At 36.6% G+C, this 26,332-nt stretch overlaps 1 protein-coding gene across 6 annotated transcripts; it reads right to left on the bottom strand.

Moving 5' to 3' along the window:
- Positions 1–109: 109 nt before the first annotated feature.
- Positions 110–26,186, bottom strand: LOC132695871 (filamin-A). 6 transcript variants are annotated; one of them, XM_060660427.1, is made up of 21 exons: positions 26,058–26,186; positions 23,741–24,214; positions 21,109–21,253; positions 20,847–20,976; positions 20,581–20,786; positions 20,453–20,467; positions 19,529–19,908; positions 17,110–18,005; positions 16,800–17,056; positions 14,679–14,920; positions 14,049–14,615; positions 12,726–13,852; positions 12,541–12,671; positions 12,342–12,477; positions 5,067–5,205; positions 2,986–4,080; positions 2,516–2,920; positions 1,703–1,896; positions 967–1,411; positions 702–911; positions 110–641 (listed from the first exon to the last, which is right to left on the bottom strand). In XM_060660427.1, the coding sequence occupies exons 2-21, from the start codon at positions 24,147–24,149 to the stop codon at positions 457–459; spliced, it is 7,314 nt and encodes a 2,437-aa protein (XP_060516410.1). In that variant the 5' UTR covers positions 24,150–24,214; positions 26,058–26,186; the 3' UTR covers positions 110–456. The 6 variants fall into 6 exon arrangements, with proteins under 6 accessions (XP_060516410.1, XP_060516411.1, XP_060516412.1 ...); XM_060660428.1 differs by lacking the exon at positions 26,058–26,186 and adding an exon at positions 25,705–25,808; XM_060660429.1 differs by lacking the exon at positions 20,453–20,467.
- Positions 26,187–26,332: the final 146 nt, after the last annotated feature.

Genomic DNA, 26,332 nt, shown 5'->3' on the forward strand with positions numbered 1-26,332 from the left:
TTTAGAATGCGTCACCAAAATATTTCTTATCAATCTGAATCTCATCAATAATAAATTATCGCGTACAACAATTTTTAGTGATGCATAAAATGAAAAACACATGGTCTTATAAGGATATAATTTACTGAAAATTACACAAAAAATACAAAATCTGTATGATATATTATGGAAGTTGCGTTTAAAAAATAAGTTGTATAGGTATAATTGAAAATTATATTCATAATTAATGTACGATTATTCCTGAAAGCTCTTAAAATTAAAATAGTTTAAATTTCAATTTATTTTTGTGTATTTCTTACAAGCAAAATGTTGTTAGTTTACCAGAATAAACTAAACGCTATTATTGATACAAATCTACCACAAATTTTTATGTACAAAATAAAAAAAAAAATTCGGATAATTCAACAACATTTTGCTAGCATAGATAAATAATATGAAAACGGAAAAAAAGAATATTTAAACATCAACTTTAAAAGGTGATCCCGGAATATGATCCTCGCCCCATTTTATGATGATGAAATATTCCCCTCTGTCTCTGACCATGTAATTGACATCATATAAATTACGGCCCTTATGTTTTATGAAAACTTCATCGCATGGTCCTTTAGGTCCATGGACACCAACAAACAATATGTTGGTACCTAAAACATGTTGGCATCCTTAGTGATGCGGTTATCCCGTTGTGACGTCATGCGTCTTACCCGCATCTTGGGCCGAAACTGTGAACTGATTCTGTTTTCCTAAATACGCTTTCTTCAATCCCATCCCCTTAGACTGAATCTTGGAAGCATCACTTTTAAAGTGGGGCATTACCAGTCCTTTGTGATTTGCCGCTTTTCCAACTTTGGCAACAGTTTCAACCACTACCGATGACGATTCTTGTCCTCCCACATCCGCGACATTTTTATCTCCTGTAAACACTATTATCAGAAACCATTTACCTGTAGCGTTACGACTTATTTTCACCTAGACTAGTTACTTTAAAGGGTGAACCAACAATGTGAACATTGTTATATTTAATACTGATGTAGTAGTCTCCTGGAGCGATCGGAGTGTATCGTACTTTATATCCTTCTTCTACTTCCGTGCAGTCCATGGAAACTTTGCTGGGGCCATCTATATTTACCGATAGAGTGCCCGCTCCCGCATTGACGGTGTCAATAATGAAATCTTGCTTTACACCGGTTTTAATTTCTTTATTTAAACCACTCCCTTGAGCGTGAACCGCTGCTGGATCTGCGGTATCTTTTCCAACTTTGACGCTGAACGGCGATCCGGGTATGTGGACCCCGTTGAATTTGACGTGGATTTTGTGAATGCCATTTTCGCGTGGCATGAATCTTACCGAATATTCTTCCATGTCGATAATTTGCACGAAGCAGTCATCTTCGTGGCCAGAAGGACCGATGATCTAACGGAAAATAAATAATAAAATGCTTTTTTGTTAAGATACCGCTTTGATTTAGGAAGAAAATTTATGCTATACCAAACTTTTTCTGAAATTTATCTCGTTTTTTTAAACTTTCCATTAAAAAAAAATTTTTAAAAGCAAGACACTTCAGACCATCATTGTTGAAGCAAGTTGTTTAATTACAGGTGGAACTGTACTGGTGTACCTGTTGCGTGTTTATGCATGGACGTAAATAAACAAGGTTTTTTTTATCATAACCTCAACCAATCTGTCAACTCAATTCCTAATTACCTTGGCGTCGAGATCCCCTTTAGCACCGTTTCTGCGCACAATAAATTGTGAGGGTTTGTCAGCTTGAATGTATCCTTCGGGAAATTGGGCGACCTCTAAGAGGTGAGCATCACCAACGGCTGGCGAAATGTACACCTTGAACGGTGAATCGGGCACATGTTCGTCGTTAAACTTCAACCCTATCCTGTACTCGCCTGTATAGAAAAAAATCATCACGATATGGTTTTAACTACCCCTCACACCAGTTAACACCATAAAACTCTCCCCCACCTTCGTCCCCTGGCGAATCATCCGGATCGAAATGTATCTCCTGACACACCTTATACATTGTCTATTATCACAAAAAACATTAACTGTGCACTGAGCCCCGCTTAGAAGTCGACCTACTCCATGTGGAAGAAAATTTTACTAACTATTAAATATATGATTCAAAGTTCTAAAATTAACTTTTAAAGGCTACCTTGAGGTTTTTTTTTGTCACAGCGTAAAACGTTTCGAGAGGCATCGCCTGCAAATTTTTGCCTGGCCCTTTGCCAGCTTAAAATAAATTTTGTAATATTTGTGTTTATACGAGGATGACGTTGTTACTCATCATGGCGCGATTATTTTCGAATCCGTTAAGCAGCGAAATATCATCGGAATTTTTTAAGCGATCCAAAAAAACATTTTCCCATTATCTTCAAAAAAACTTTGTCGGGTTTAAGAGCTACTTCGTTATGCTACACATTACGGCATTTTTTAATTGTAGCTTTCAAGTCTGTGGAGTCATGGTAAAACACTCTGTATAATTGGAGGAGAATATCAAATAAATACCTGGTTCAGATACGCGGTAAGAGACGTCACAGGATCCATCTTTGCGATCGGTGAAATTGATTTCCGCTTTGCTCGGGCCTTCTACCGAAATAGCCAGTTGCCCGCTACCTGCTTCTCTAGTCCATACGTTGAATTCGTTAAGTTCACCCTGTTCGCCCCTTTCCAAACCAGCCCCGCCGGCTTTTACCAAGTGAGCACCGTGATCCCTGTAGGGGCCGACGGTGAATTGGAACGGTGATCCAGGAATATGGATATCCTTATATCTAACGGATACCGTGTGAACCCCTAATTCCTTGGGCACGAAATGGACCGCATATAGTCCGTCTTTAACTTCGTTGATTTCCGCGTCTTCCGTGACACCCCCTGGAGACGTGACGGTAGCACCAAGATCAAATGATGTTATCCCTATAAGCAAAATTCCGTTGATTTGTTTAGGTTGGTTTGATTCCTACGCCATACTACCGACTCACCTGGCATTTTGAAAGTCAATTTACATTTGCTTCCAACCTCAGTGATGGGTACGGCATCTCGTTGCCGTTGAATCTTCTCGCGTTGTCTGTTGGAGCCTTCACCTGTCACCTTAACAGTAAAGGGTGACCCGTCTACGTGATGATCCGCGAATTTCAAGTTCACGATGTAGTATCCTGGTTCGGTTGGTTTGTAAGAGATGTTTAGGGTACCATCCGCATTGTCGGTGCATTGGATTTCAGCTTTGCTAGGACCTTCGATGGATAGCGAAAGACCTCCAAACCCGGCGTTTCTAGTGTCCACAACGAACGTGTTTTCTACGTGGGTCTTGCCTTCTTTAAGCGCATTGCCCGATACCTTAACTTTTTTAGCGTCACCGACTTCGCGTTCGCACACGTTTATTTTAAATGGCGAATTCGTTATGTGGTGTCCCATTTTCTTGACGGAGACCACGTGTTCTCCTATTTCTCGCGGAGTGAAAGATATGCCGATATTGCCGTTCGCCAATCTTTTCAAGAAGCACGGTTCTTCTAAACCGCTGGGTGCCTGAATAGAGGCGTTAAGGGATCGAATATCCGCGTCCGATATCTTACCAGGAAGCGACACTTCGCTGCAGGAACCAACAGATATTTGGTTCCTTTTCCTTCCTTCGCCTGTTATTTTCGCGAAAAACGGTGAGCCTTTTATATGTTTATCTCCGAATCTGACGGAAATTTTATACTCCCCAGGGGCGGTAGGTAAATAAGATACTGACACGGTCCCGTCCTTGTTGTCGTGACAACTAATTTCAGCTTTGCTCGGTCCTTCTACCGCCATAGAAAGGCCACCATCGCCGGCACCTTTGGTTGAAATGGTAAAGTTGCTAGGTTCGCCAGTAACTCCATGGGTGAGACCCGGTCCATAAGCTGTTACGTATCCAGAACTGACGGAATCCACGTGGAATTTATACGGGGAGCCCTGCACGTGTTCGCCATTGAATTTTACTGCTAGTTCGTGAACGCCTTCTTCGCGTGGTTCATATTTGATCGAGACGGTACCGTCGTGATTATCTTCTATTACTGGCCTGTCGAATTTTCCACTGGGCATTTTTATTTCCGCTGCAAATTAGTGACAAAGCATTAGCAGTCGCCCCGTATGGAGTTATATTGAGCTGTCATACATCCCGGGTTATATTTTAAGAACCCCCACCAAATTTGCAAAGCGCTTTTTCCATTTTTTATTCGACGAATTTTTATGAAGAGTTTATTAAACTTTATATTTTTGGAAATCGACATCTTTGTGCCGTTGCGAAAATATTTTCCTGCGTGTCAATAAAAATATTTTTCCTTGGCGAATTCGGAGATATATTTAAGTGAGTGACATTTGAGTTTAAATATTTTCGTTTAATTAGGAATTCGATGTAGGTCAAATTAGCCAAGCACCCGATGCAAAGAAAATAGTTCCAATATCGTTTACTACTTCGAAATGGATTAACTATTTCATTAAAAAAAATCACAACTTATCCCGGTTTTAAGCGCTTTTCATCGCTCCTGTAACGAGGCACTTAATTTGAGCGTTACCTTTGCGAGTGTCAACAGAGTAGCAAGACAAAAACGTAAGTGGAGTGAAATCAACACCAAAACCTTTGCCGCCGATGGGTAAAGACGGCACTTTTCTGTAAATGGTAGGAAATTCTTCTTTATCCCTTTCCGAGTGCGTTATATACTTAAAATTTGGTATGTAAAGTCTGGTTACTTCGGACCAAGTCGCTTCGGAGACTTGCGGTATATTTATCCAAGAGAACATTATCAGCCGAAATTTAAAACATCATTTGATACGAACTTTCCGCGATAAACCGAATCCAGCAGAATTTCAAAGAAGACTAAACTGAAACCGAATGGCGAGATATCGTGAATATTAGGAAGATTGGTATCATTGCGCGCTATGATGACTAGTTGCGCTATATCAGAAAATGTGTTAGGTGAATAATATTGACATCTAAAAATACCAAGATATGTTATTCGTGTCAAAATTATACTTGGCGGTGGGATTGAAGATATTCACATATTAAAATGTTTCAAACTTTTTCCCAATATTCCTTTACCTGTCACGTGTCCACCTGTGCTGGGCAATGGGATGTTGTCTAAGTTTACAGCTCGATATTGCTTCTGTTGAGTGCTATTTGCTGTTTTCCTTTCGGTTTGAGTGATGCTGGTTTTCTCTGTCTTGCTTACCTCTTCTGCCTGTAATATTAAAAACTCACCGCTATCAAAAGTGTTTTCTTATGTAGTTGAAGTCTTGTGCAAGAATTCATAAATATTTTTCTTCTTTTCACAAATCAATTTGACTTAACAATTAAATAATTTGTTACAGGGTGTCGTATAAGTCATGGTCGAAACTCAAAGAGGTAATAAATTTAATTCCTGTTCAAAGAGTTATATAATATTTCGAGTTTTATTTTTTGATACCGTCTCGAATACTTATGGGATCACGTCCGGGGTGCCATAAGGTTCGGTCCTTGGACCCATTCTATTTTTAGTTTATACAGCCGATATCTTCCAATTGGCGTGCAGATCTATAAATAACGATCTGAATAAAATATCAGAATTAGCAATGGCCTTAAGCTCAACTCTATTAAATGCAATGTTATGTTATTCATCCAGACAAGAAAACAACAATTTTTAAACATTTCGAATTTCAAAATTCATATAAATAATGTTGAAGTAACAGTTGTAAACAAGTTTAAAAAAAAGGAATAATATTTGGAGATGATTTGCAGTTCAAATCTGATTAAAAGCATCATATTTAGCTATTAGACAATTGTATAAAAATATGAGTATAACTTAAAAATGAGGAAGGAGTTGTGCGAAAGTATCGTCTTGTTTCTTATTAACTGTTACGACATTATTTACTGTTTTACGATACAAAGAGACTTTAAAAACTCCAAAATCTATGTTGCAGATTTGTTTACGGCCTCTGTAAATATGATAGGGTATCAGCGAAAATAAATCAATTGGAGTGGTTGGTTAGGATTAATAATTTTCATAAATATCATTTGCTAATTTTTATACATAAATTATTATCTACCAATACACTTAGGCAGATGTGCAGTCAACATTCTGTAATTTTAAGATTTGTAAATAACATCTTTTCCTCGTATTCCGTTAGTATTTACAATCAAACTAAAGCCGTTCTATTCTCGCAAATTTGTGTGTGTGTGTGTGTGTGTGTGTGTGTGTGTGCGTGTGTGTGCGCGTGTGTGCGTGTGTGCGTGTGTGCGTGTGTGCCTTTGTGCGTGTGTGCGTGTGTGCGTGCGTGTGCGTGCGTGCGTGCGTGCGTGCATGTGTGTGAGTGTGTGTGTGTGTGTGTGTGTGTGTGTGTGTGTGTGTGTGTGCGCGTGCGTGCGTGTGTGTGTGTGTGTGTGTGTGTTTGTGTGTGTGTTATTACAGGGTGTCGCATAAGTCATGGTTGAAACGCAAAGGGATGATAAATATTTGTATATATATTTTTTATTTATAAAAATTATTGATTATGTTCATGCTGTAAATACCTCACAGGATTATGAATAGTCACTGACTAGACTTACCTTTGGTTAATAAAGTCCTGTTATTATTATTATTATTATTGTTGTTATATATATTTTATATTCAACCGTTCTCTATGACACAAACAGTTTTATTAGACAAATTAAACAACTAAGATTTTTTAAAGAAAATAGAATTTCCCAGGAAGCAACACAACATCGTGATCTTTTTTTACAGAAAAAAAATTTAATTCGTCCAAAATTGACATGTTGATAAGAGATAACCTCCTTTTTCCCTGCCTATAACTATGACTTACGAGACGCTTGGTATAGGAATTTTACCAAATACTTTAATGCTTTTTGTCAGCTAACATTTTTCGTTGTCCATTTCAGTTAGTATTACCCTGTACCCATACAGTCTGTCCCACTTAAGAACTGTACAGCTTTGTAAAATCTTTGTTTATAGTTCGATTTTGAAAAATGCATAACCTTGTTTTGTTTATTGCTTCAACCTAAAGTCATGGCAAACTGGGACTATTTAACAGAGAGAAAAAAGTACTATCCATGTTGCAATACAGGGTGTTTGCGCGTCGCTTAAGGATGTACATCCCTGTAAAATCTTGACAGTATTTTTTTTTTGTTGGAGAAATCGTACTGAAACGATTTTTTTCTAAAATCATGGCCAACTGGTAAAATTTCTTGAATCGGAAAATCGCGAAGTACTTTTATGAATGTTTACCTAATTTCATCATCCATTCCTTAGTCGCCTTAGAGAATTAGTTATACCTTTCGCATACTTTAGATTTATTCATGCTGTTGTCATGACTTTGGTCGATGCCTTACGAAAAAAAAAACCGTTTCAGCTGCGAAATCTGTCAAAAAAAAAAGAGATCAAAATTGAGCCATAAACAAACGTTCTCAGGATTAGTGCTTAAGCGAAACGTCCGTCTTATTTCGAACACTTACTCTTCACGGAAATTACTATGGTGAGGTTTTAGGTAGTCCTGAATAGACAGGTTTTAATGCGTTTTTGAGAGATCTGTCAAAAAAAAATCAAAATCGAATCATAAACAAAGATTTTAGAAGGGTGACACACCATATATACTTTACCGTCAATTTTCTAAAAATTTGGCATATATTCTAGTATCGTTGGAAAGTTGCAAAATCGTTTTCAAACGCTTTGACTAGTTGCCAAATATTGATTGAGTGCTTCGTATGAGACAAATGTTACATTTTGCTAAATTTTCGAAAAAATGCATTTTATTAGGCATACATATGAGTTTGAATTATGGTTGCTACACAAATCATAATAGATTTTCAAAAATTCGAGGCTCTTGAAATAGTGCCAACTCTTGATAAATATATTATTGTTTCCAAAGTAAAAGCTTTTCACAATAACGTGTTCCGTATTTTTTTTTTCTAAATATTTATATTGGAACCCCTCATACCGTAGCAAATACGGATTTTGATAGTGATGGCTGTAATTTTAAATTTTTGATAAATTAAATACAGGTGCAGCGTGCTAAATATATAAAACACGAATGCAATTTTGTGGCTCTTCTGCGAACGGAAATTAGAGTTCTGCGTTAACTTACAAATTAAAAATTTCAGCCACCAACATAATAATTAATTAAAATCAGGTAAACTAGGAGCCATTTGCCAATCCTGTGACGACGCGCAATATTTTGGCTACAGGATTAAGCCTGTGATAAATTATTATTTCATTTCGGTGCTACAACTAAGTAATTCTTTTTAGCGCCATTATAGTATTTTTTAGTGATATCTACACGATGATATCGTGGAAATTAATAATTGAAAAGTTTTTGATTTTTCGTCTTGAATATCGCTTTAAAAAATCGAAAAATGCAGTTCGCCATATTCCGTGGAAAAATAAATATTTACGTGAGACGCGTGTTATTTTTGTTTCTACAGATGTTACAATTGTTTTCGTAATTCAATTTTTAAATAAATAAAGTTATTTTTAAAGAACAAACGGATGAAGACGCGTTCCTTTGAAGTTCTCTCCTCCTCCGATAAATTAATTTTCGATATTTCAAAATTATTAAAATTTGTTTAGTTCACTCCAATGACGGTTTCGCTATTTTTACTATTTTATTACACGTTTGCGTAAATATCAGGCGATAAAAATCAAACGGCATCTATAAAAGTTGCAAAAATGTATCACATGTGGTTTAAAAGATAATATTCGGTCAATCATTTTGGGTTTAAAACGTTATAAAGTAGAACTCGCTAATTAAACTAGGTTTGAATTTAAATTAATTTATTGTGGCCAATACTGGCTTTTATCCAAGTCATTTTACAAAATTAACACAGTGTAATTAGAGTCGTAAATATTCTGGCGTAAATTTCATTGTACTTAATTGATGTTTTTGTTTTCAAGTGTTTTTTGGGTTAAAATTATATTCGTATTTTCATGTTGGTACTTAACTTTCCAAAGGTTATGCTAAAAGTATTTTATTGGTAGAACTTATACAACAAACGGCTAAAATATGTAACATATTCATCTAAAAATCATACATTGGAATTCAAAAAAATTGATCGCAAAATATACAGGGTGTGTCGAAAAGTAGATGTCGATACCAAGTTCCTTTTTTTTAAAATGAAACACCATTTTTTTAAATTCCATTTTCGAATTCTACGTCATTAATTTCGTATCTAATTCTAAATTTTGTGGTTTTTCCAAAAGCACTTTTGATTTTAAATATCCTCAGAGACAAAAATCCAGTGGAGTAATATCTGGAGATTTTGCAGGTCATCTATTGATCTCATTCTACCAATCCATCCATTGGGGATTATTTGATTTATTAATCACTAAACGACGATTAAAAAATGGATGGAAAGTTGTACATTTTCATCATAGTTTCACAAAACTGAGCGGCCGGAATCATCTTCGCTCCTGTAGTATTGTAATCTTGTATGGATGATACTTTTCTTCTTTTAATACATGAAAAGCTGTTCGTTGACTAATATCATTATTTAAAGCTACTTCATAATATGGGGTTGTCATTCTAATAAAATGTTAATCTTGTGTTCTCATTAGATTTTGGACCACCTGATCGTAGACGAAGTGCGGATCTGGTAATGGGTCTTTCTGGATATTTTGCATTCAAAAATTACAAACTTCTTTTTGAGTTCTCGTTTTGTTTCTTCATCCAACAAAAATGAAAGTTATTATTCTCTGGGTTTCATTCAGATGCGGCATATTCACTTTCTTTGAGAACTTTACTGATACTAGCTACTTACGTGTTAAATTCAAAATTAAATTTTTATTTTCTATTTTTTTTTTGCTTATGAAAAGTATAAGAATTCGAAAACATATTTAAAAAAATGATGTTCTATTAAAAAAAAGGAACTTAGTAGCGACATCTACTTTTTGACGCGCCACATTTTTAAATGAATTTGTTTCATTTTACTTAGAATTATGTTATTGGATTTTTTTATTTAAAACGTTAGCTTTTTCGTATTATTGGTGATCAACAATAATAATATTATTGATCTAAATACAATTATGATGTATCATAGTTATAGTACGAATGGTTAAAAGTTATTATAATAATTGTCTGAAATGCTGGGAAATATGCGGATGTATAATACGTGCCTTTGACACTTTTACATATAAAATGTATTTCCTATAAATAGATCATTCTATAAATATGACACGTCAAAATTTAATTTGTGCACGTAAAATTATTTTCCCGAATTTTCGATATTTTTTTAAACCCAATAAGTATTGCCTGCGAAAAAAATTTCTTTAATGTGGACGTTAGTCTATCGTCTTGAATTTTTGGCGCGAATAAAAATAAATTAAAAACCTATAAGGAAATTCACATAGAAGATCACCTTTTTAAGGAAACCATTGCAAAAAATGCAAACTAAAAGCGACGGACATACCTATGGCGGGTAACTACACAAAACGCATCACCAGACTGGAGACAATTAAATCTTATGCATGTAAAATTTTCGAAAGCTGGTGGGTGAGAACAAGAATTTGTTCGGGTATTTTCGAACGAATTCGTCTGTTATAATTTTATCAAAAATAAGTACAAAACTGCAAGACAGGAAGGATGCTCTGGGATCGCTTAATTTTTTTCCACATCTTATTAGACGTCTATTTTATCTGATTCACTTTTGACGTATATTAATCATAAATTTCCTTACATTCGAGAATATAAAGTATTTTAATGGAATATCAGGTGCGAGGATGGCCGCCGCCGATGCCAAGCGTCGGGACGCTGCTCTGTCAATTAATCTGAGAGAGACGACACTTGTCCCGCGTTAATGCAAGTGCTTAAATACGATGCCAACAATTTTAAATGTTACACGAAAAATATCGCGATCGTATTTAATTTGCTTTTACGGTTTGCATGAAATAAATTAGCGTTTTAGATAGGCATAAACAAACGGAAACGTAAAAAAAACATCAATTACTTCGCGCAGAAGTTTTTCGGAGAAGGCACGGGATTGACACACATTGTCATTGCCAAAAAATGCATCAATTATTCCGTTTGGCATGCTGAAGTTATTCAATCAAGCGTAGCAGTAAATAAAAAAAAACGATCAAAGAAATACTAGTGCCAGTTGCCAGTGATTAACTTTTATCACTATTAATCACTTTTTAGGACGAACTTTGTATTCTATATATATTTTACATGGTGAGTTAACGATAGAGTTAAATTAATTATCTCATAGACAGCTGAGTAAATAATTACATAAAATTTATTGTGGTGTCATTAAATTTAGAAGAAAACTAAGAACGGATTTTCCTACAGCTAAATTAATTGATATGATTTATATACTGGGTGAGGCGGAAAAATATTTTTTGGGCAGTAAGGCGAAGTATACTAATAGACGTATACCAACTGGACAATTTCTTCAGTGTTTAATGCAACGGGTTGATGCTAATAGTAGTATTGAATATAAAAAAAGGGAAAGTGGTAAACCGGAATGCTACCAATACGGAAAAAAACTGGAAATTTTACTTTATGTTCAAGATAATCCCCAGGTCAGTAGCCGTCAAGAAGCTAGATTATGTGATACATCCAATTTGAAAGTTCCATATGGAACTACAACACGAATTCCTATACATTCTATGCATTATTATTCTGGGTACGGGAAAGGTGTGGAATAAAGCGCTTTAAAGTTACTGGACGTTCGGGAATGACTTAATGCAGAATAGTTTACCTTAACTTCTTCAAGAAGTTGTTAACATTGACATCCAACATGTGGTTTCAGCAAAATAGTGTGTGAACTTAAAATTTTGCCGATGTTTTCAACTTTATCTACGGCTCCAAGTTCTGTCTCCTGTCGATTTTTTTAACCTCAGCAGGGCCCTGTTGGTTAATACTTTCCTCAGGGACAACTAATATTATTGCGATACTCTTAGGTATATGACAAACTTAATAAAAGTTGTAGGGTTGTGTAAAATCTTTGAGAAAAGATAATAATATATATGATGTACCATTTAATAAAATCAACATTTTTCAATTTAAAATATACAGTGTAGCATCTAATTAAAATTCCGTTGCATATATTTTTTACTTCATCTACCAATAACGCTAATATCAAATATGCGCGATCCGTGCGAAAAGCAGTATTTTTTTAGAAAAATTAAAGTATTATGTAAGTAGGTATTTATATTAATAACAAAATTGCAAAAATTTCAAAACGAATTCAAAATAAAATTTAGAAATAGGATGTTCCATTTAAAAAAATAATTTAAATCGTGACTTCTGTATTTACCATTTTCTCATCATTTTTCAAACCAATGAGATAATCAACGTTATCGTTGATTCATCCTCTTCAGCAAAGTATTAACAATATTAACATTTTGCTTACCATAAAAGTGTAGAATCCTCCCGGCACCGTCAGTCCACCGAATTTGATATTAATGGTATACTCTCCGGCATCTTCGACGGTATAGTATATGCTGACAGTGCCGTCCGCATTGTCTACTATATTTATATCCAACTCGCTATAACATTAGGAAACAATTACACCATCGAGATGTTAAAAATCGCTCTTTTTTTTATCTCACCTTCCGTTCACGGATTTAATCCTACACGTCACTGCACCATTACCCGCATCTTCAGTATTCAACGTAATGCAGTAAGATTCGCCGCTGGATATCGTTTTCTCAAGACCTTCCGTGATCGTGCATTTTTCAGCCTACGACATAATTTTTTAGACACTGTTCAATTTGAAATATCCAAAAAAAATTACGTTTCCTATAGCGTAAGCTTGTATCGGTATCGGAGTTTTTGGAACATCTTTGCCGCCATATTTTACATCGAGCTTATAACGTCCACAGTCATCGGGTAAGAACGTAGCGTTTACAGTTCCGTCTCCATTTTCCTTAATTTTTACCGGTCTAGGATTACCATCTGGACCTGTCACTTTAACTTTCAACTCTCCGAACCCTGCGTCTGAGGTATCAATTTTGATGGTCGTCGGAATCGAAGCTGGAATTCCTTTGTCGAATATCGCAGGTCCTGTGATTTTAACCTTATCCGCTTCAACCGTGGGTCTCACTTTGACCGGAAAAGGACTATTTGGTATTTCTTTGCCGTTGTAAAGAATATGCGCTTCTAGGTTAGTACCCTCACTCGGAGGTGTATAAGACACATCGAACGTGCCATCAGCGTTATCTTTCACTTCCGGCCGTCTCGAAAGGGGCGCAGAATCGGACGTGATATTAACCGCTACCGGAGCTGGTCCGGCTTTCGACGCATCTATTTTAAACTTTGTAGGTATTCCGCTCCTGCATTTGGAGGCCTCCAAACCGGGACCGTACGCTTTAACTAAACTCTCATCCACTTCGGCACCGACCAACACTTTGAAAGGTGATCCTGGAATGTGATTATCAGCGAATTTGATTGCGACATCGTATTCACCAGGTTCATTAGGCACGTATTCGACGGAACAAGAACCGTCTCTATTATCTTTACAAGTCATCTTCGCTTCGGAGGGTCCTTCGATTGCTAAACTCAAACCTCCGGTGCCCGCACCTTTGGTTTCAACAGTAAACACGTTCGATTTGTTGAGAACCCCGTTTTCCAAACCTGGACCGTAAGCTATGCATTTCTTAGCGTCACATCCGCGTCGCACGTTCACTATAAACGGTGATCCTGGCACCGCTACGTTGTCGTAAAATATGTCGATTGTGTGACGACCTTCTTCGAAGGGCGTGTAGCTCACTTTGTAGGTACCATCCAGTAGAGCCGTCACGAGTTTTTCAGTCTGAGCTCCCGAGGGATTAGTGATCGTACACGTCACTTTACCGTCGTCGCTTGATTTCGGGATTCCCCTAGTATCGACGAGGAAATCGGTAGGTGAATCCACGTAGACGCCTAAAAAAACGAGAGGAATTACGATTCGGATTACGACGCATGCGCAACAAAATCGCAAATTAGAAAAAATGAACAACGAATAAACCACTAATGCGTTAAAATTAGTCGGATTAATTAATCGCGAAATCCAAATCAACCGCAGGCAGGTCGAGATCCAGTTAATCACACATCGAATGTACACGCACACCCATTTTACCATGTAGTTGAATCCCGCTCCCGGACACTTTGATCATGTTCATGTCAACTTCGGGCACGATTATGGCTTGAAAAGGACTGCCTGGTATATGGTTGTCGTTAAATGTGATATTTATTCCGTAATCGCCAACTTCCGTTGGCAAATAGGCCACAGAACAAGTGCCATCACCATTATCGCGACAATTAATCGCCGCCTCGCAAGGGCCTTCGACGGTTACCCCTAAACCGCCCTGGCCCGCGCCTCTGGTATCTATCATAAACTCCGCTGGTCTATTGACTATCCCTCTGTGAAGACCGCGACCAGAGGCTTTGACTTTGAGCGGGTCACTTCCGGTTAAACAAGTCAGTTTAAAAGGCCGGTGGGAGATGGGCTCCCCTCCAAACGAAATCCCCAGCAAGTACTCTCCCAACTGGGTAGGGGTGAAATTTACTAAGTAACCTTCGTGCGTGGGGATGACGTGAGCTTTCACTTTGCTGCCCGATGGGCTAGTTATAGAAATAGCAAACTCAGCTTTGCCCGCGTCTTGAGTAATAACTCGAAATTGTTGCAAACTATTTATCGGGGCGGCTAATCACAGAGCAACATGGTCAATCATTGAGTACACAGTGGCTCGAATGTCAAACTACTTACTTGGTTCTAAGCCGTCGACTTTAATTTTGGAAACGTCCACGTTGGGTTGAACTTTGAACTTTACCGGAGTCGACGGCACCTTCAAGCCACCATAATGGAGAGTCACGGTGTAAGTTCCCGATTGAGGCGCTTCGTAGTCCACGGTGTAGGTTCTGTCTCCGTTGTCCGTCAGCTTTACGGGTATCTCTTGATGAGTGTCTTCGTTAACTAAGTGAACATCTAAATCCGCATCACCGGCTTCCCTGTAGGATTATGCCATATGAGAGACAATCCTTTTTTTTTAAATTAATGTTATAGTTTAAGCATAAAATCATTCCAATTGATCACCCGTGGTGCCCGAATTTTTCAGATGCCCCAGTAGTCTAGACTAGAAATTTGATTGGAATTTGTAAAAATTTGTTTATATATTATTTGAGGGGGCGGAGCTAAAGAAGGGGATGAACATTGTCTGCGATGTCTGTTGTTCATTATCATTCATTCATCATTGACCACATATCAAGAATTCTTAAGAAATATAACGTCAAAACAAAAAATCTCTCAACATATTCGATCCGTCAAAGACAAAATTCCGTTTGAGATACCAGAAGTTTACAGAACTAGGCTCAAAGAACATGAAAGAGCCTTAAGACTACGACAAATAAACTTATCAGCAGTTGCCGAACACAGTCACTAAACCGGATATAAAATTTTATGATTGGTGAAAAGTCAGCAAGTTTGATTCAACAACAAGCCAAGCAGGAGGAATAAAGAAGTTTTGTAAATAGCATTACAGTAGCCTGTCGAGGTGTCTTTGAAAAGTTAACCATGCTGAGACAAGTTTAAATCTTTATTATTTAATGCTGTTTTGTCTATCTCGGCAAGGAAAGTGGTGAATATTTTTTTAAATAAATCTCAAAAAAGGCTTAACGTATTTTAATACATTTGGAGTGGTTAAAAAAGGCTTCTTCTAAGCTACCAATCATGCGATTGTGATAACTTATCTTGCCACCAGATGGAGAAAATAATTTTCGATATAAGTTTTTAAGATCATTAGATATGCAAATAAAGGCCAAACAACACAGTAAAAGCCGCATGTCAATATCTTTATACTAACCTAAATATATGAATAAACGAAGTTAATGAAAATTTTCCACTATGCGGATCGTTATTTTGTCTGATTATCCTGAATTTGTAAAATAATTGCTAACTGATTATTTAGCCAAATGATATTTAAAAATCAGAATAAAGTGTTATTTATCTTTCTTACATTTTCACAATACATTCGGACATCAAATTAGCTCGTACCTGATATTTCTATGTTTTGACATGCTAAGTCGTTTTCAAATATTTCGTGTTATCACGTCCTCTTACTCTTCGATTAATAATTAGGTTTAGTTAACTAACCGAAACTAATCAATCGTTGAAGACGAACCAATTTTATTATTTATTGAATTATTTAATTAGTAAAATATGTATTGAAATAATCAGTATTTTTTTCGTTCCTAAAGCGAAGATTTCTTCTAGGCACTGGATAAATATTAACAAATTTAAACTAATTAAAGCAGTAGCGTAGCCAATCGAAACTTGACAAGCATCTGATAACGACATGAAAGATGCATAGAGTTCGTTCAGTTAAAAACAAAATTTGTTTTCATGGCAACCTTGATAATAATAAGTTTTGCTAAAATTAATTTTTATTCATCTTACTACTTAAATACATGAATTGTTAATAAAATTAGTTTATAATCTCCAACAATTGATCAGTTGCCCAATTAGTCATTAAGCGTAATTTTTAATAGAAAAATAAGTGATAGTATTAAATATTGTTGAAGGCAGCTAAGCATTTCAAAAAGTAAAAATGTCACCTACTATTTAATTTGGTGGCTCTCAAAGGAGTTATAATATATACATATTTTTACATACATACAACTACTAAAAAGCATAGCATTGCATTATCACCAGAAGGTATAAACTTTGATGGGGTCATTGTATTTGTAATCTGCCTATTTTAACCAATATGTAAAATTTAATGTTATAAGTAAAAATATATTCCCCAAATTTAAATAAAATTAAGTCATACGTAGCCTAAAAACATTTTCAAGCTGAGTCTGAACCATGAGGTTGACCGTACAACGTAAATACCTGGCATCGATGTTGAAGTGTGTGGGACTTCCCGCTTTCACGCCATCTTGAATACCTGGTCCAAAACATTGCACTTTGGAGGCGTCCACCGGTTCTGATACGTTAATTCTGAAAGGCGAATTCTTAACGGCGACTCCGCCATAGTTTACTTGCACCGTGTGTCGATTGCCACTTTTTGGAGTGTAGACTCCCTCGATGGTCCCATCAGCTTTTTCGACCAATTTCAGGTCTACTTTATTGCAGTTTCCATCTGTAACCTAAGATATTTTTTAAAAGATTTCCGCCACCACAACCGAGTTTTCCAACTTACTCTGACGTCTAAAGGTGCGGAACCCGCTTTCCGGGTGTCTACGGTGAATTTGGCCGGTTTGTCTTTTTGGGGTCCGTTGGGTTCTATACCGGGGCCGTACACGTCGACTTTTTCGGGGTAGTAATCCGTGTTTGGCAAAATTTGAGCAATATAAGGGCTATGGGGAATGTCTTCGTTGTCGCATAAAATATGCACCGCGTATTCTCCAGGTGCGGTCGGATAGTACCTCAGATCCGCCGAACCGTCACCATTATCGTGACATTCAATCTTTGCCTGCGACGGACCTTGTATGCTGAAACCTAGAGCACCCGTTTCACCGTTGGTTTCCAACATAAACAGCGCCGGATAGTTTACAACTCCACCCACCAAACCTGGGCCGTAAGCTCTAATAAGCGTCTCTTTATACGGCCCCACGTTTACTTCGAACGGCGACTTGTGGATTTCTTGCCCTGCAAAAGTGACCATCACCCGGTATCTTCCCTCTTTAACCGGATAGTACACGCAGTGGTACGTATTTCCTTCGACTTTCGTCATTCTCACGACTTCCTTCACTCCACCAGGCCCGATAATTTGAACGTCCGGAAATCCTTCACCCGCCCCTTCGGTGTAAATTTTGAAGTCGGCTTCATCTTTTACCCTCACACCGTTCGGTTGCAGTCCCCTTCCGCTAGCTCTAACCTTTCGGGGGTCAGAGACAGGCGCCACTCTCACTCCAAATGGGCTATTGGGAATCGGTTGACCAGCGAAGAATATGTTAACGGAATGTAGACCGATTATCGACGATATGTACTCGCATCTCCAAAGGTCCGGACTGGTTTGACGCACTTTTACCGGCACCGAGTTTTTATTCCCTGATGGATCCAAAATTATTACTTCCGGAACTCCCCTTCCCGCGTCTGAAATAAATTCAATTCTAAAATCAATTCTAGGAAACCCTTTGAAAGTATTACTGATTTTTTGGCAAATTTAGATATTTTTTTTACTTTTTATAGTCCCTTAACAAAGCCGTTATGAAAATTTAGCTGTTTACATCGAAGACGTTGGGACACCCTGTAGATTATTGGATTTTATTTTCCCTCAAAAAGCATAATTCTAATTAAATCTTTATTAGAGCCACATTTTAATTCATGCATTCCGTAATACATAGGAGCGCGCCAAATGTGCGATTATACTGGCGGAAACAAAAATAATAAATCAAATCAACAAATCAAACTTTCTAACATTGAATAATTGATTTTCTTAAAAATTTTAGTCCAGTCTCATAATTCGGCAAGTGTCGATGAGTTTATTTGTCTTAGTCATGTTCTTTTAGCCTAGTATTCTCCAATGTATTCTTTGACGCGTATTATGGATCGAAGATGTTGGGAGATTTTTAGGCAAGTGGTAAATCTGATTTTAACATATTTCTTACCAACGTAAGATGTTTTAATTCTGGGTCCAGTCCATTAACGTGTCGATCTGTGTGCATAGGTTTTCTGGAGATTGAATGATTCAATGTTAGACGGAGAAGATGTAAGGTGTTTTAATTATGAGTTTAGAGACTCGAGGTGAGATAGTTTTACGGCTCTGTCAACAAGAGAGTTGATAACCGATGATTTTTGGGCCGGATGGTGATATGACAATGCAATAAGGTAACTGTGTGTAAGTTTTCTCTAAACCAAATGACCCAATTTTAGGTCTTTAGGTCTGATTTTCTATTAATAAGAATATCTAAGAATGGGAAATTATCATTAGTTTGAGTGAACTTTTGAGACTCATAAGGGGAGAGCATTAAGAGCATCGAAAAAAAAGGCCCAGATCGTATTTTGGACTGTACTATGCGTTTGCTCACAGTAAATATTCGTTCACTTTAGTCATCACTAATATTGAAAACCATGATTACAATCAATACAAAACAAAGGAATGCTAACAGACCTGTTAAGCCTCCACAAAGTTTTAAACAGTCAAGTTGAGTCTCCTTATCTGTTATCAAAAATTAAGAACCCCAAGGCAGAACGCAAGACGCTCTATTTGATATTGACCACTATCGAACCAACATAGGACAGAGTTCTCCACCACACACAACAAATACTACTGTTATTGAAGGTTTTAAGTACCTTGTGAAAAAATATTTGCTGGGATATAAGACGATATTTATTTCTTGCTGCTAATTGCTAAAGTTTAGATTGACTTATCTTACCTATCTGTTTAAGATGCTTTTTTGGTCCTTTATACTGTATGCGACCTAAATTGTCGATATGTAAACAAATAAATAAATAAACCAGTTTTAGTTAAGCTCTAGAGAATCCAGCAGATTTGCAAATAACAGTATATATTTTATCATCTCTCTAGGAAGAGGATTAAAAACCCCTTTAAATGATATGTCATAAGGAAATAATTAATTGATAGGGAGGTATTAAACAAAAATGACCAAACTTACTTTTAGTAAATATGTCGAAGTATGTGGGTTTGTTAACGCAAATTCCATCAGGCTGGAGTCCAGGACCGGACGCTGTGACTTTGCTCGGATCACCGGCGTGTCCCTCAACTTTCACCACGAATGGACTTTTCGGCACATCCCTTCCGGCAAATTTAACGTGTACTTTATGCGCCCCTTCCATTTGTGGCGTATATGATACCGTATAAGTTAAATTTCTGTCGTTGTTAAATCTGACGTCGACCGGTTCTTTCTGGCCTCTAGGATTCTCTACTACAACTTCTACGTGGCCTTTACCGGCAGAAAAAGTTTCTACCGTGAAATTCGCCGCAGCACCAACTATGGGGCCGGTGGGTTCCACTCCCGGACCATATACTCGAACCCTGAAAGAAATTTTTTTGTTTACTGCGACGGTATTAGTTATATACAGGGTGTTTCCAATTCAGCTCTCACCCGTGGGATCTAGGAACTTTTGTAGCGATTACTTAAAAAAAAAATAGAAGAAAATCTAGAAATGAAGATTATTTTCTTATGGGAGCTCTTTTAATGACGGGGGCTACTCAAAAATTGGAAATATCCAATAGGTTTGGTCAAAAGAAAAAATAAAATTGACATCTGCGTGGGAAAAAAGAAGTTATGGATGTTTTTGGAATAAATTGAAGATCCAGTAGTACCAGATATAGCTTTGATTTTTGTAACCTATCTTTTACTCTCTCCAATATCCCATCGAATTTGAAACACCCGATAGAGTCTAACAAAAGCACTAAACAAAAATTTTTCAATGTATCTGGCGAATACATAATTTGTAATATTTGCACCAAAAACCGGAGGACACTCTGTATTTTAGGTTAGTAGCGCGTTTTATAGAAAAACATCAAATCGTATGTTAATAAAGGCCTTTTCTATTATTTGTCCACGATGACTTACCTAGGTGGGGCAATTCTGAATGTAAACAAAGAAATTGATTAATATTTTCATAAAAACAAAAGACGCAAGTTGTAAAAAAATGGAAAAATCCCGGAGTCATTTTGTCGTTGCAATTCGGCGCCACTTACTTATTGGGACTGGTTCTGGGTCTCAGTGGCGCTCCAGGTTTTAATCTAGCATTCGGGTATTGGGAGAGGTAAGTCATCATCGACTGTTCATCAACATTTGGATTTACTATTTCTTCCGGTTTAATGAGTTGGGGAACATGCAACCAATCGTCGGCTAATCCCATTGCTTCTGAAGCATTTTGAAGGGAATCTTTGGGGTCCCAGTCCTAGGATTTTAAATTTCCTGTTATAATTCCCCCTCGACGGGGCTTTGCCGGTATACTTACCGGCCAATCCGGGCATAATCCGGGAGCTACAGAATCGACTAGTGCACCCACGGCTTTGCCGTCGTTCCAATCTGTAGTAAAATTTTTTATTGGTAGATCTGGAACTTTGCTTTGTATCCAGTTCATCAGCCTAAAATAGTGGTAAAAGTAAATCGCACTTCTTTTTCTACCCAATTAATATACGGAATAAATCTCATACATGTGAATGTATTTGCTTACAAGACATTACAATGAAATTCAGATTGAATTGTAGCGAAAGTACCTTTGCTTCGGTGTTGGTTCGGTACCACCATTGTTCATATCGTCTTCGCCTTCCCACACGGGCAAAGATATTGAATAATGTAAAATAAGTGTCCATATTAAACCTAATATTAATTTTAATTTGCAGTCGACTATGTGGCTGGAATCTGAAATAAGTAAAACACGTGCATTATATTTCGTTTTATGAATAATTAGATTTATTATTGGATAAAAAATAGTTTTAGGTTCTCAACAGCAATCTTGCTCCATGCTATAATGCCCGATAAATATATAGGCATGTTTTTGGTTTTGTTTAGAAGAATTTAAACTAAAATTATTATTTTTGTTGTTGTAGATGCAACAGAACTTCCTTCTGGGTAATTATTTTTTCAATTCGAGCGTTTTAAAAATTTGGCGTATGTTGTAAATATTTGTCACTTGAAATAAGATAGTTAACTTCCTGTGCGACGCGGAAACGATCATATTAATGCATGGTTTCCCAATATTATTATTAAAAATTTGCTAGAATTCCATTGAAACGTGTGAGGGCGTTTTCGATGGAATGGTGGGACCGTTTCGGTTTCGAAGAATCGGAATTACGTAATCCTCGTCCAAGGGCACAGTGTCTACGGTTCAAATACATTTTTATCACCGAATAGGAAACCGGCAGACCAGTTTAACGGAATTGATGATTTCAATCGTTAAATATTTACGATTTCTCTATCAGACGCTTAAGAACAAGCATAGCGTTTTAAGATAACAATTACAGGCTTCCGTTGTGGTCACCATTATTTATTTGGCAAGTCGAGTCATTTGGAAATTCACCAAAAATAGGCCCAAATTGTTATAAATATTTTTTGATGTGTTACAAGGTCGATACCGTAAGCGGGCGATATAAACTATACCATAAATAGCGTATTATTCAAAATTGGATGTCTAACCTGTTTTCGGATGAGAGTGAAGATAATCGTTCATTTTTTATGCACGCTTTTTTTGGGGTCCAAGTTAACAATCGACTTTGGTCTATAATTTAATTATTCCTCCGCTTACAACAAAATGCGACCTTGATAAAATGTCCACTCCCTAACTTTTATGTTATTATTTTTGTAATATCCATGCGTGTGGAAATGTTCTTCAAAGCACAAGATACAATATTACAGATTATGTATATGTCAAACCCAAAATTACTTCATTTAACAATTCAATCCTAAATTTAAAACTTCAAAAACCAATTACAACGAGCAAGCAAAATATAGTATTTGGCTTCTTTAGAAAATATTTAAGTTGCTTTAATTTTCCTCGAACATAGAAAGCTAATTATAAAACTTTGATCTTAAATAAATTATTGTCTGCATTCAGGGAACATAAAGTTTCTAGGCTGCTAGTTGAAAACCAAAATCGGAAACTGTAGGCAATTTTTTATCTGCTTCCATTCCGAAACATGCCTCAATGACTAACGGGAAAAAAAGGTGAATATAAAATTAATCAATTGTATTGTTTTATGTTGCGGCATTGGTTTATGCGCAAAACAATAACTCAGTGAGGACAATTTTAAATTTATACTTTCCACGATGACATCATTACGGTTCCGCTGAATATTTTAAGTCATGGATGACACCATTATTTTAATCACGATTTAATAGAGCTCGATTGACAAATTAAATAAGTTACTGAACTTAATTTTTTTTAATGCACTCGAGAACTGTTTGTGTACACAATTTTCGAAACGATAACGTCATTTCGAATTTGATTTTCTGGAGTGCCCATTATCAACAAATCACCGATAATATATCAATTTTATTAAAAAGGATGACATAATTGCTTAGGCGCAAACATGAAACCTTTTAAAAATTCCTTTTGTTTCTCGTAATTTTAGTGGACAATTGAAACACGACGACTTTGTAACGGAACATTGAAATTAACATTACGCTGCAAGCAGCTTTTGAATTGTTGAATTTTTTGAACTTGCGATAAAAGTTAATCCAGAGAAGCTATTTTTATTTATAACTATGATTTAACATTGTATGGCCGGCAAAGTGACCTCATGGGTTAATTGTCATTGAAGAAGCCACTAAAATTGTTTGTGTTTATTAATTTCTGTTTGCCATACACGTAGCGAATAATTTGATGATTTTTTCACGTACGTCATAGTTTTCATGGCGTTTCGTTCAAAACGGTAAACTGTGTTTATATACGGATAAGATTTAGTCATTGAATATGTTTACCTCGATGTTTACTTAGTCAATTTAACGAACAACATTTTGCTCCAGAATAACCGATTTTGTCATTGGTTTGTTATTTATATTTTACAGAAAGTTACAATAGTTGGTAAACGGGAATGATAATTGCCCAAGAAAGGTGCGATAACCGTTTTATTTTTAGAATTTTATTAACTCGCAATGTTTGAACGACAATAAGATACGGCCTAAAATGTCGAATGTTAAATACCAACGAGTTCAAAATGGCAAAAAGTAGCGCAAAAAAGGAACGCGGAATGAGTAGTTCTAAAATAGTAAGGCCGGGTTTATTTTGGTTTGGTTTAAGTTCTATTGTTTTCCTATCGTCGTGCAGCAACTATGTAGTTACTTTATTGCTTATTAAATTGCTCATAAATCGCGGCGTTGTGCTATAAAATGGAATTGCAGCGTACTCACCGATGTTGATAATTTTAATCCCTTCGTCTTCCTGAAGGAAATTGAGCGCCACGGAGACATTTTCGAGTTTTTGCGAACGAAAGGACGGCTTCTTGTTGTGCTTGGGCAGACTTTTGTGGGCCAACACTTCGATGAGGGTGATTAAACGCAGTCCATCACTTAGATCGGTTTCCAAATTTCCGATGTGTTTCGATACTTGCTTCAGGTGCTCGTTTGCCCATCTCGTGAATGTGTTCTGTTGGATTTTCTTCCACTGAGCGTCTTCTGCTAATTCCCGCTCCGTCGAAACCATATCGTCCTCCGCATCTAACTCGCAGTACTCGTTGGCATCGCGTTGTTGAATACATGCCGGCGGTGGCTCGACCGGTCTCAAACCGGTGTCGCCGCCTTGGTAGGGAAACTGGCTCATCTCTCAGAGACCTCTATGCTGATTGCTGATGTTGACCGCCGTGACCACTTCGTCACCTACGACCCCTAAGACATAACGCGACGCTAAATACCAGAAAACGATGGAAATCCGTAGATACCAAACCCCAACAGCTGTAATGCAATTATTTTGGGTAGGATATTCTGAATTTTTTGGTTAGTTAGCTATTCGGGTGTCATGGGTTTTTGAACCAAATTTTTAAGTCCCTGCAGGAATATGTGGCCGGGCATAGGTCGAAATATCACTAATATTTCGTACGAGTTTATTATTTTCGTTATATTCTATGCGTTCTAATATTTTCAGAAAAAAAGCTAGAAACCTGCACCAGTTCTTTTCTCTTAAAAGCAACTGTTGCCGAAAATAAAATTAGCCTAATAAAATACGAAAATTAACCGCATACAACTGTTTATTTGAAGAAATTGGTGAAAACAAACCGTGCAAAACTGAATTCGTTTACGCGATCTTCTGTAACGAACATTTAGCCCCAGCAACTTATGGAAAATTACGTAATGTTGCATGTAACGTGCAGTGATTTTTATGTTTTTTTAGTAAACGAAGCAAAATGATTTCACAAAGTTAGTTGCTTGCTTTTTTTTTATCAATTACATTCGGTACAACTAAATTCTAGTTCTCTCCAAATTTGAGCACCATTAAATTGAAATAAAGTTAACAAATTTTTGCCAAAGTATTACGAAATTTCCTTTATAATGACCGAGCGACGCTATAAAACATCCTGTATTCTTAAGTATATTTAAATCGTTGTTTTTCTCTCTGATAAACCAAAATATTAGAATTTTTAAGCATACTGAAGCGGTGTAAGCAAATAAATATTCATACAAGGATGGGTGTGCTTTTGCAAAGTCTGCGTTTAAAATTTCGTTTACTCTTCAAATAAAAGTATATCTTCGCAATATTGACTGATGCATTAATTTTAATAAATATTTTTTTCGTTATTTGTTAGAAAACATGGTATTATTTGGAGAGCAACGACAAACTCACTTGTAGCTTTTAACACTTCTAAGGAATTAGCCAAACTGGCTACGTGACTTTGCTTAATAACAAAAATGCAATATTGTATTTTTTTCCGTTTATCTGGGTTCGAAGATGAGGTAAGCGTCCAGTCAGTCGTCTTAGTCAATTTTTATCGGCTGGCTGTCGGAATATAAGGAGTGCATTCTTCGGAAAGACAATAACATCGTTAAATGGTCGTTATTGCATTAACGACGTATTTGTAATCAGCAGGAAAAAAGTGGCTTTTAGACTGCGGCGGAGGTGCTGGGCTTAATTTTGGCGCCACAATAATTTTTGTTTTTTATCATTATCGTTTCTATTATATTTTGACAAGCCCTCCAATGGCAATTTTAATTACACTCAGCGTAAATGTTTTAATATCCAGATAAAAATGTTCAAAATTTTATCTGAAATTTCGCGAATGAATCAGAAATTAAAATAGCCGTTGCGGCAACCGTTCGTTTATATGGTTTTCAAAAAATGGCTAAAAAAATGTTATCATTGAAACAAAGAAATTTCCACTCACCCTTGGTAAACTTAATGACACACTGATTAAACTGGAGGAAATTCTGAAGCACTGGGCGAGTAAGTCCGCCGAAGGATGTGGTTGAGATAAGTTTTTGAGTTGTCACCGGCACAGACGGGAAAGTGCCACAATTTTAAGAAGTCGATTTACATTTAACTGATATTTGCCATTATATTTAATAGTAAACGAGGATCAAATAAAGCAGCACCGGGTCGTCATTAATAGAAAAACGTTTTTTAAATCGTTACATTGGTTTGTCGAAAATCTATTTTCGAATCGCCAAGGACTTAAAATAAGTTCGAAACTGCCCAAACAAATCTCGACGCGTACAAATACAGCGTAGACCCACTTACCTTCGATCGTCTCAGTATCATCAATATAATATATCAATAAATATTCCTTAAAAACATTGCACTTTCACAAATTTGTATTCTGTCTTAATGCGTGATACGCGCGACTCTGTCTAAAGATATGTACAAAACTAAGAATAGAACTCCGTCCATGAGTTAGTTGTTTATAGATTGTCTTAAACTTAACCCCCACTTTTTTAAACTTGAATCCCCCATTTAAGTCAGTTATTTTTACACCCGCGTGTAGTATTTCGCAGATGAAGCTTACCTGTTGCGCT

This window comes from Cylas formicarius, unplaced genomic scaffold (genome assembly GCF_029955315.1).
Source record: "Cylas formicarius isolate icCylForm1 unplaced genomic scaffold, icCylForm1.1 PGA_scaffold_12__32_contigs__length_19106922, whole genome shotgun sequence".
NCBI lineage: Eukaryota > Metazoa > Arthropoda > Insecta > Coleoptera > Brentidae > Cylas > Cylas formicarius.

Bases quoted from the DNA above. Each gene is read 5' to 3' on its own strand.
- LOC132695871 (XM_060660427.1), bottom strand. From the start codon at position 24,149: ATGAGCCAGTTTCCCTACCAAGGCGGCGACACCGGTTTGAGACCGGTC. The intron at 13,853-14,048 runs GTAAAATGGGTG...TCGTTTTTTTAG, and splicing joins GAGCGGGATTCAACTACATG to GCGTCTACGTGGATTCACCT. The intron at 1,412-1,702 runs GTAATTAGGAAT...ATTTTCCGTTAG, and splicing joins AAGGGGATCTCGACGCCAAG to ATCATCGGTCCTTCTGGCCA.